At 44.6% G+C, this 12064-nt stretch overlaps 1 protein-coding gene across 1 annotated transcript in view; it reads right to left on the minus strand.

The window, feature by feature from the left end:
* ERN2 (endoplasmic reticulum to nucleus signaling 2) overlaps positions 1 to 12064 on the minus strand; it is a 66732-nt gene that overhangs the window by 15766 nt on the left and 38902 nt on the right. The window contains exons 10-15 of the mRNA XM_040356534.1: positions 8238 to 8385; positions 5853 to 5971; positions 4814 to 4999; positions 4496 to 4718; positions 2839 to 2929; positions 2566 to 2755 (exon numbers count right to left, since the gene is read on the minus strand). Of these exons, the coding sequence (XP_040212468.1) occupies positions 2566 to 2755; positions 2839 to 2929; positions 4496 to 4718; positions 4814 to 4999; positions 5853 to 5971; positions 8238 to 8385 (957 nt within the window). The remainder of the gene's footprint in view (positions 1 to 2565; positions 2756 to 2838; positions 2930 to 4495; positions 4719 to 4813; positions 5000 to 5852; positions 5972 to 8237; positions 8386 to 12064) is intronic.

Below are 12064 nucleotides of genomic sequence, written 5' to 3' on the forward strand. Positions count from 1 at the left end.
ATTTTTTTGTTAATTTTTATTTTTTATTAAAAGGCCCAGAGGTCCCCAGAACCCCTGGATGGCAACCCCCCTTTTATATATATATATATTTTTTTTTTTTTATTAAAGGGCTCATAGCTCCCCCTTTTTTTTTATAAATGTTTATTTATTTTATTTTGTTTTTTTTTTCACAACAAAATTTTATTTTGTTTATATATATATATATATATATATATATATATATAATTTTTTTTTATTAAAGGGCCCAGGGCCCCGGATGGCTACCCCCCTTTTTTTTATAAATATATATATATATATATATATATATATATATATATATATATATATATACACACACACACATATATATTTTTTCTTTATTTCTTCTTTTTTTTTGTAAAGGCCCCCCCGCTTTTCAATTTGCGGCAGCCCTCCCCCCCCCCCCCCGGTTCTCTGCTCCAGGGGCCCATGCCTGAAGCTGTGTAAGGGGCCCCAAAATTCCTGATGGCGGCCCTGGTCTTTTTTAGTCTAGTGCAAGAGAGGTCAATTTAATGCCCAGCACACACAAGCGAAATTTCTGATGTAAGCTTTTCATCGGATATTCCGACCGTGTGAATGCCCCATCTGACTTTTTCTGACGGACTTGGATAGAGAGCAGGTTCTCTATTTTTCCGACGGAAAAAAAATCTAGCAGAAAATCCGTTCGTCTGTATGCAATTCCGACGCACTAAAAACCACGCATGCTCAGAATCAAGTCGACGCATGCTCTGAAAAATGTAACTTAATTTTTCTCAGCTCGTTGTAGTGTTGTACGTCACCACGTTCTTGACGGTCGGAATTTGGTGCGGCCGTGTGTATGCAAGACAAGCTTGAGCGGAATTCCGTCTGAAAACCATCCGATTTTTTCCAACGGAAATTCCGCTCGTGTGTACAGGGCATTCCATGTTAAATTGACATAAGAAGAGTAAGTGTGCAGAGGTCATGGTACACATCTATCAAATATTGTGGTCTTGCCTAGTTGCCTGTGGCTTCTAGGCCGAAATATATCATATTGTTTCCACACTCTTCTCTATCATAATTTCTCCGGGTTCTCTACTTGCCTTGCTCAATAATCAAACCATCTATGGGCAGGCTGATTGTACCCATTCATTGTATCCATCCATCCATCAATCAACTTGGGAACAACCAGCATGTCAGATGTTTACATGCAAATCACTGTGTCCTCCCGGCAGGAGAACTCAATAGCTCCACTTGGAGGGATTCCCCCCCCCATCAACACAGTTGCAACCTGTGGTTGCAGGGAAGAAAATCCCCTGCCTTAGTTTAAGAGTTTGGGGTTACAGGAAAGGGTGAGTGTTAGAGTTGAGAGAGGGTTACCCCAAGCTTTACAGGGAATGTTAGTATTAGGGTTACAGAGAGGGCTAGTTTTAGGATTATTGGGAGGATCAGTGTTAGGGTTAGGGTTACAAGGAGGGTTAGTATGAGGGTTACATGGAGGTTTAACATTAGAACTACAGTCAGGGTTAGTGTGAGGGTTACAGAGATGGTTAGCTTTGGGGTTATAAGGAGGATCAGTGTTGTGCTGCGTACACACGATCGGTCCATCCGATGAAAACGGTCTGATGGACCGTTTTCTTCAGTTAACCGATGAAGCTGACTGATGGTAAGTCTTGCCTACACACCATCAGTTAAAAAAACGATTGTGTCAGAACGCAGTGACGTAAAACACAACGACGTGCTGAAAAAAAACGAAGTTCAATGCTTCCAAGCATGCGTCGACTTGATTCTGAGCATGCGTGGATTTCTAACCGATGGACGTGCCTACAAACAATCGTTTTTTTTTTTTCTATCAGTTAGGTATTCATCGGTTAAATTTAAAACAAGATTGAATTTTTTTTAACCGATGGATAAATAACCGATGGGGCCCACACGCAATCGGTTTGGTCTGATGAAAACAGTCCATCAGACCGTTCTCATCGGTTTGACCGATCGTGTGTATGCGGCATTAGGGTTTCAGTGTGGATTAGGATTACAGAAAAAGTTAGTTTTAGAGTTACATGGGAAGTTAGAGTTAGGGACACGGAGTTATGCCGTGTACAGGCGATCGGACATTCCGAAAACAAAATCGTGGATTTTTTCCGACGGATGTTGGCTCAAACTTGTCTTGCATACACACGGTCACACAAATGTTGTCGGAAATTGTGAACGTCAAGAACGCAGTGACGTACAACACGTACGACAAGCCGAGAAAAATTATGTTCAATAGCCAGTGCGGATCTTCTGCTTGATTCCGAGCATGCATGAAATTTTGTGCATCGGAAATGTGTACACACGCTCGGAATTTCCGACAACAAATTCGAGAACCAGCTCTCAAATTTTTGTTGTCGGAAATTCCGACAGAAAATGTCCGATGGAGCCTACACATGGTCTGAATTTCCGACAACAAGCTCCCATCGAACATTTGTTGTCGGAAATTTCAACCGCGTGTACGCGGCATTACTGTTCAGATCTTGTGTCTTTCCTCATCAGCTCTGCTCAGTGGTGTCATCGTACTTCGTCTTTTCATTCATACAGATTGGCTCTCACCTCTTGCAAAGTGGCTGCACACAGCTCTAAGGCGATATAATAGAAAAGCTTGTCGCTCTCTGTGCAGTGATAGCGGATGACGTTTGGATGTTCATCAGATTCTCGCAGCAGTTGAACCTCTCGATCGGCCAGCATGAAACTCTCTGGCAGAATTCTCTTTACAGCTACAGCGCGGTCATCAAATCTGCCCCTGCACACCAAGGAACCCATGTTACCAACACGAAGAATACCATATAACCAGACACTTATAATTCAGGTTTGTAGGCCATTTACTTGAACACAAACGTTCCTCCTGCTCCATGACCCAAAACTTCCTTGGAAGAAAAGGAGATTTTCCCCACTTGTATGTCTTCCTCATCTCGACCTGCAGGAAGAAGGCTCAGCATTAGAGAAATTATATTGTAGAAGTTAAATGACACACTGAAAAGGACATTATTGTGCAAATGAAAAAGTTATCCAGTACTTTTCGCTATAGAGTGAGCATGTGACCTTCTCCCCTTCCTCCAAGAATAGAGAGCATGAACTAGGTTCAAACACGGTAACCTCAGGAAGGGCAGAAGGCCATTAATCCTGTGTAAGCGTTGAACCCAAACTATCATGCTTACATGGGAATTAGACTAAGCCCTCCCGCAGGAGAACAGGTTGGTGGGATAGTGTAGGGAAGGTAAGCATCTGTGGTTGTGGCCTATCACTGCCCTGAGTGGTCAACGAGACAGGTTCTCTTTAAAAACAACCAGATTTCACAACTTGCAGCAAGCTAAATCAGGTGCTAAAATTCTATTTCTCTTGGGTGCCCAGTGGAGAGATATCTCTTCACCATTATTCCTAGGCTTCACCCAAAAGACAGATGATGTGTCCGCTACCCTACTATAGGTCCACATAAGTCCCTCCCATCAGTTCTTCTTCCTTTCGGTCCACCCAATTACCTCCAGTTCCCTGCAATCTGTTGTCCCTCCTATAGGTCTATATAAGAACTTAGGGGTCAAGGTGCAAGGCAGCAAAGTCTTCCTCATGGAAGGGTGGTGACACAAATCATTGCAGAAAATGCCTCCACAGCATTCTCCAAGAATTATATAAATGTGTTTGTTTCAACCCACTCATACTCATGGATTGTATTCTTAGTTACACTGTGTAACGGAATGGCCCGTGATACCCAGAGACTTTTGAAGGATGCAGGGTACTCCTGTGCCAGCTTCACCAATGACTCTTATGTCTAGGGTCATCCTTATGTCCAATAGGGGCATAGGATGACTGGGAAATGATATCTCGGATTACATGAGATGGGACAGTAATGATAATTCATGTATTGCAGGATATCTTGAAATATTACAAGTGTTTTTTTCTGACCCCAACAGGTCAATAGGACAGTATTCATTCATGTGGTGACACATACTGTTAAGGTGTTAATTAAGTCTGGCTCCTAAGATATTTCATTGTGTGATGCTAATTAACACTGTATTGTGTGAAAGTTCTATTGATGCAAATATGTGTTGTGAGTTAGCACACTCTAAAGGTCAGACGTCTGACTTATGTTTACTAAAGGAATGTGTATTGTGTAGCAGGTGAGAATAGCTTATCGCGGAGTCAGAATGTCTGTCTAAGATGTGGATTGAGGGGGACATTGTCCCTTTGATTACTGCAGCATGCTTTTTACTGTAAAAAGAGCCTGAGTTTGTCATTAAAAGATCTATTTGTTTGGAACCAGAGAACAGAGCTGTGTGTCTCGTTTTCTGGGGGAAATCCAATGGGTCCTGTCTGCTGGATTGTTGGGTGTCGGAAGCTGTCGTGGGTTGGTGGAATGCAATATCGTAACGGCGTTAACTCCTGACCGTTACACACTGTCTTTATTATCTATCCAGTTCAATGGACATGAAAGATAATAAGTTTGTTCAAAACTAGTCCATGACTGGGGACCTTCTCCCTCCCTCACCTTCTACCTCCCCATCATCTGTGCTCAGACGTTTTGCTCCGTTGGCTTGGCTCTGTTGCACGTCTCCACTCTGTCTTTTACCGCTGCCAGTCCTCTGCTCTCCAGACAGCACTGTGGTCTCTTCAGCCTCAGTGGTCATGTTCTGCTGCTGTTGGAGACGCAGTAGCTTCTCTTCGAGTTGCTGTTGTAATTGTTGTTGCTGCAGACGCTGTTGCTCCTGCATCTGATTCAGATAAAAAATAAGGACGATAAATAATAATGGCTGGCCCAACCAATGCACAAAACTTCCACTTTTTAATAAGTTCATACAACACCTACCTTTGGGTAGGTAAGGCCAAAGAGCACCCATCCTCCCAGAAGAAGTGTCACTATTCCCATGATGAGCAGATTTGTGATCGACGAGTCAGGTAGCACAATTCCACCTTCTTCTTTGTTGCTCTCCGTCTTCAACCGTCCTTCATTGTCACCCTGGGGAACCCCACCTTGATTCTGTGGGGTCCTAAACTACAGTGAATAGGCATAGGCATTAGGGATGTGACAGTCCATTTATAGAAATTCCAGCTGTCAAGAAAGGTAGCAAAGGACTAAAATGTTCATTTTCTAACCTGACCTACGCAAATAAGAGTTGGAATTTGGTTTCTTTGGGCAGTACACTTTTCTTTTCTCTAGAGCAGTGGTCTCCAAACTGCAGCCCGAGGGTTGAATGTGGCCCTTTGCTTGCCTCTATCCGGACCTTGGGGCACTATTCCATCCTTAACGGTCATCAATGATAGGGCAGCATTCCTTCTACTGACACAAGTGGTGAGATACAATTCTTCCCACTGACACTATTGATGGGGTGCTATTTCTCCCTATGGTATCAACATTGGGGCACTGTTATTCCCACTGATACCAACAATAGGGTACTACTCTTGCCACTCATACCAACAACATTTTCTACTCCCACTGGCCACAGTCTGGCCCCCCTAAAGTCTGTAAAGTACAGTAAACTAGCCCTTTGTTTCGAAAGTTTGGAGACTTCTGCTTTAGAGTTTATAGATATAGGAGAAAATGTTTGAAGCTTAAACACTCTGCCTAAAAGAATGTTCCACAACATTAGTCTTCCAACGTGCTTTGAATTCCTTTTCTCTATTCAGCCTCTTCCTACAACCTAAGGAGGATGTGAGATGGTGGAGTCTTAAAGTTCTAAATGTAAAAGAGGTCCTTGCCCTTACACATTCTTTCCAAACCTAAAATAATTTGGGCTTTACATACACAAGAACGACTCTTGGCAAACAGTAAAGTCTCTATTTCAGCACTTAGAAATACTCGCAGGTAAGCCACTTAAAACGATTATGTTTTTCAGCAAAAATCTTACATCATCAAACAAAGTCCTTGGAGCTGGGCCTCGGATGATGGACTCTGTGTCCCTCTGCAGAGTCTCTGGAAAAGCACGCAGCATTGTGGTATGTACAACATGCGGCACCTCGTGGTGACCTGGGGATAAAAACATGTCAACATTATTCTGTAGATGCATATGATGGTATTGGGAGAGCGAGAGAGAGAGAGATATTAGGGAACAAAATGTGAAAGAACCTCATTCAAAATGGCTTAAACTGGTTGTGTGCTTTGTTCCTTTCTATGCTGTAAAATACTTGGTTGATCCTGCTTGTTCCTGTGTCCCCCTAGGTGAACTGACCATGGTAATCATGGCTGCTGATCCATGATGCCGTGGTCAGTTTATGTGCCTCCGTCCTCCCGCCGTGTTCAGAGTCTCTCCCCTCCCTCCCTGCCTGTCGGTTCCTAATCTGCAAGTTGATCTCCAAACCCGCCCTTCCCCTCCTGCTAATATTCCATGTGGCTGTAAAGTTAGTGATGACAATTACTGGCAGCCCCTCTGTTATAACAAGCTATACTGCACAGTGTCTGTATGTTTTATTAAAATTTTGCAGCTAAATACCTAGGGCCGGATTCACGTACAGCGGCGTATCTTTGAGCGGGCGTTGCGCATCTCATATGCGCTACGCCGACGTAACATAGAGAGGCAAGACCAGTATTCACAAAGCACTTGCTCCCTAAGTTACGGCGGCGTAGCGTAAATGGGCCGGCGTAAGCCCGCCTAATTCAAAGTAGGAAGGTAGTGGGTGTGTTGTATTAAAATGAAGCGTGACCCCATGTAAATGAAGGGCCGTACGAACGGCGCATGCGCGCGCATGCTCAGAATCACGTTGCATATACTCCCTAAGATACGACGGCTCAATGCCTACGACGTGAACGTAACCTATGCCCAGCCCCATTCACGTACGACTTACGTAAACAACGTAAAATACGACGCTGTTCCGACATTTCCGTCGTCCATACCCTAACATGACTTACCCCTGCTTTATGTGGAATAACTTTACGCTGGACGTACGCCTTACATAAACGGCGTAGCTTACTGCGACGGGCGCAGGTACGTTTGTGAATCGGCGTATCTAGGTCATTTACATATTCGACGCGTAAATCAATGGAAGCGCCCCTAGCGGCCAGCGTAAATATGCGCCCAAGATACGACGGCGTAGGAGACTTACGTCAGTCGTATTAAGCCAAAATTCAGGCGTATCTTGTTTGCTGAATAAGGCGCATAGATACGACGGCGCATCCGTGGACTTAAGCGGCATAACAATAGATACGTCGGCGTAAGTTGTTTCTGAATCTGGGCCCTAATTTCTCTGTGCCGATGTACAGTCACGTGACCTGCTGGCTGACGTCAGAGGGGAATCTCAGCCCCTCTCGCTGTAGTCCTCAGATCAGGAAAGAAGAGAGGCGGAGTGTCACGTGACTGCACAGCGGCGCTGAGAAATAAAATATTTAGCTGCATCATTTTTAAAAAATACAAACACTGTGTAGTATAGCTTGTTATAACAGAGGGGCTGCCAGTAATTGTCAACACTAACTTTACAACCACATTAAAGTGACAATTTTTTTTTTTTTTGCTTTTCTGGAGATTTTGCTTTGTATCTTGTTCCAGAGAGACAACAGGAAGCAAGAGAAATTACGCTCTTAGACGGTTCTCCCCGGAACAGTAGCCCCATAGCAAGGATTCCCCTTCACCTTTTCTTCTGATGGCAAATTTTCCCTTACTTTCTGTCCTGGTGAAAGTGCTCACCAACATAATAGAGGAGCGTGTGGGACACACAGCAATAAAAATTTGACTGATAATCTAACTTTTCTCCACTCTATCCAAAACTAAAAAAAAGTTTTGCTGTTACATACACTTTAAAGGGCCAATATAAAGAAATGTATTGCATTCTGGTAACTGTATGGTGTTAACCAAGCCGTCCAACAAAAGCGACACTTACAGTGCTTATGCCGCATACACAGTCACACCGTCTGAATTTCTGATGGAAAAAGTCAGATGGGAGCTTTTCATCGGATATTCCGACCGTGTGTATGCCCCATGACGGGTTCAACAGATAATTTACATTACTGGGGGGAATCCAAAATGTTTTTTTTTTTTTTGCCCATAGTTCCACTATGGGCAAAGAAAAATCATGTTTACAAAAAAGGAGCCATCACATTTAGATTTTTACACTCTATAAAGAGTCTGGTACTAAGAGAAAGTGAAGAACTGCTGCCAGTACAGTGTGCAGGAACGTAGAGTTGCACATATCTGCAACAACCTTTCAAAAGTTAATGAACAGACAAACATTTCCAAATTTCAAATCTAGAACAATGTTGTGATAGCTCAGTTCCTCCTGATTGGACTGTCCCGTCCTCTTACCTATCAGTAGCCACTGGCTGGCAGACACCACACCACCATGTGGGTATTTGACATCTGTGCTGGGTGTCACATCAAATTCAGTTGACTCCTTCAGTGTTACATCCTGGGTGGTGGGACCTTCTATCCGGGCCAAGGTGATTCCGCGTGGCTATATCATGTGACATAAGAGAAGCCCAAGCTTAGAAAATATTGCATTACAAGACTTCTGATTATCGGTAGCTTCTGAACATTCAACAACTTAGTCCCCCCATATGGTTTTTACAAGTGACCACTCTGAGTTCTGCAATCAATAATTAGGTAGTATAGGGTGACCAACCACCACAGTGGATATTCTGCGGGTGCACTTGCAGTGCACAGCCTATTTGAGAGGCTGTAAAGTGGGCAGCGGTGGTGACGGGCAGAGAGTCACCGATTGCCACTATTACTAGTAAAAAAATATATGTCCCCTGGTTTCATTTTAAAAATCTGGTCACCTAATGCTAAAAGGACATCATAAGGTGCATTGAAAGACAAATAACATCAAAGTATATAAAAAAAAGTGCAAAGGGGTCCATGTGCATATGACCCTTTCGGCTCCACATCCTATCGCTATCCAAAATTGACATAAGAGAAGCCCAAGTGCTGTATTCTCAAAGCACTTGCTCCGTAAGTTGCGGCGGCGTAGCGTAAATAGGCCGGCATAAGCCCACCTAATTCAAATGTGGAACAGGGGGGCGTGTTTTATGTAAATAACTTGTGACCCGACGAGATTGACGTTTTTCGCGCGCCGTCCGTGGAATATCCCAGTGTGCATTGCTCCAAAGTACGCCACAAGGACATATTGGTTTCGACGTGAACGTAAATTACATCTAGCCCTATTCACGGACGACTTACGCAAACGACGTAAAATATTCGAAATTCGACGCAGGAAAGACGTACATACTTAACATTGGTACGCCGCGTGTACGCCACCATATAGCAGGGGTAACTTTACGCCGGGAAAAGCCTAACGTAAACGGCGTATCTGTACTGCGTCGGCCGGGCGTACATTCGTGAATTTGCGTATCTAGCTGATTTACATATTTCTAGGAGTAAATCAGCGTACACGCCCCTAGCGGCCAGTGTAAATATGCAGTTAAGATCCGACGGCGTAAGAGACTTACGCCGGTCGGATCTAATAGAAATCTATGCGTAACTGATTCTAAGAATCAGGCGCATAGATAGGACCGCTCAGACTCAGAGATACGACGGCGTATCTGGAGATACGCCGTCGTATCTCTTTTGAGAATCTGGCCCTATGCCTGCTGAAATGGACTGCTGATTACCAACCTATGTGTCCGCAATGTGATCTATAGTTAAAGGATTAAAATAATGTGCTCATGTGAAGGAGCACCACCTAGTGGACGGAAAATAGAAAGCCGACAACATGCTGTATAAAAAGGCAAGATAAATACATTTTAATGTAAAAAATATATTCTAACAATTCATCATAGATGGTATAAATTTCATAGTAAGATAAAATGTAAAAATTTAATTCATAAAATAAAATAAATAAAAAACATACTAATAAGGAATTAAAATAAGGAACAAGAGACAGGATGCAATAATCATTAGAGACTGGTAATAATAATAAAAAAAAAAAAAAAAATCTACCCTCTACCCTATTCGCCAATCAAGCAAAGTAAAAAAACAGTAGATAAACCATGTTAACGACATCACACACACCAAGCCGCTACCCAGCGGTATCGTATGAGCCGACAGCCTGCTGCATCTCACATCGTTATTCCACATGCTGTATATCAACCATATTGCAGTAATTGTTGCCAACTTGCCACCACGTTTTATTAAAGCCTTTGAACACTTGATGGGCTTCACTATGGCCATATTTTTCCTTTAACATTTTTCGAGTCATCTAATGGGATTTGTGACCCCCCTTAGCTGTCTAAATTGCACTGAGCACTTTCTTAATGGATTGATTCGTCCTACTTATGGATTATGCAGCATTTATGAACGGTCTATTGTTTTCTTGCTGAAGATTGGCGATTATCTTTATGCTGTATATAAATCATATGCACATCATGGACACATTTGCATCTTTACCTTTGAGCGCTGCTTATACACATTTTTATATAGTATATTAGCTGGTATCACAGTTAAATAAGTGACTGCCAACCATCTCCTTTTTGTAGTTTATGACTGAGCGCAGATTTTTTATCATTTCTGTTATACAAATGTGGATTTATATGAAAATTGTCACATTGATTTTTTAATGGTTCTGTGGAACACTAGTTTTTATTGTTTGAGCACTTAAATTTATTGGTCAATTAATAGCAGCGCTACACCGTATTGTCATTACAGTGGCGGCCCATCCATAGGGGAGGCAGTCACAAAAAAAGGTCCTTAAGTGCACTGTGTTCGGGCGCCAGACACGGTGCACTATAGGAAGTGCCACGTTTATGCAATCATGAGATTGCAGAAGAGCTGCTTCATTTGCTGGGTTTGGAGCTTCTTTGTGGCACAGTCATGTGATGGGGACACATGTGAGGAGGACTCTGCTGATGGCGACACAGATGTAAGGAGATGTGCCGCTGATGGGGACACAGATGTAAGGAGGGACTCCACTGATGGGGACACAGATGTAAGGAGGGACTCCACTGATGGGGACACAGATGTAAGGAGGGACTCCTCTATTAAGGACACAGATGTAAGGAGGGACTCCACTGATGGGGACACAGATGTAAGGAGGGACTCCACTGATGGGGACACAGATGTGAGGAGGGCTCCGCTGATAAGGACACAGATGTAAGGAGGGACTCCTCTGATAAGGACACAGATGTAAGGAGGGACTCCGCTGATAAGGACACAGATGTAAGGAGGGGCTCCACTGATAAGGACACAGATGTAAGGAGGGACTCCTCTGATAAGGACACAGATTTAAGGAGGGACTCCTCTGATAAGGACACAGATGTAAGGAGGGACTCCGCTGATAAGGACACAGATGTAAGGAGGGGCTCCGCTGATAAGGACACATATGTAAGGAGGGATTTCGCTGATAAGGATACAGATGTAAGGAGGGCTCCGCTGATGAGGACACAGATGTAAGGACGGACTCCGCTGGGGGCACCTGATGAAAGGACGGACTCCGCTGGGGGCACCTGATGAAAGGACGGACTCCGCTGGGGGCACCTGATGAAAGGACGGACTCCGCTGGGGGCACCTGATGAAAGGACGGACTCCGCTGGGGGCACCTGATGAAAGGACGGACTCCGCTGGGGGCACCTGATGTAAGGACGGACTCCGCTGGGGGCACCTGATGTAAGGACGGACTCCGCTGGGGGCACCTGATGTAAGGACGGACTCCGCTGGGGGCACCTGATGTAAGGACGGACTCCGCTGGGGGCACCTGATGTAAGGACGGACTCCGCTGGGGGCACCTGATTTAAGGACGGACTCCGCTGGGGGCACCTGATGTAAGGACGGACTCCGCTGGGGGCACCTGATGTAAGGACGGACTCCGCTGGGGGCACCTGATGTAAGGACGGACTCCGCTGGGGGCACCTGATGTAAGGACGGACTCCGCTGGGGGCACCTGATGTAAGGATGGACTCCGCTGGGGGCACCTGATGTAAGGATGGACTGCGCTGGGGGCACCTGATGTAAGGACGGACTCCGCTGGGGGGCACCTGATGTAAGGACGGACTCCGCTGGGGGCACCTGATGTAAGGATGGACTCCACTGGGGGCACCTGATGTAAGGACGGACTCCACTGGGGGCACCTGATGGCAGGCAGCGTGGCAGGCGACACACTCAAGAGCTCCCACTGATTCTGCATTATAGTGAGTTGAATG

Source organism: Rana temporaria, chromosome 6 (assembly GCF_905171775.1).
Source record: "Rana temporaria chromosome 6, aRanTem1.1, whole genome shotgun sequence".
In the NCBI taxonomy this organism is placed as follows: Eukaryota; Metazoa; Chordata; class Amphibia; order Anura; family Ranidae; genus Rana; species Rana temporaria.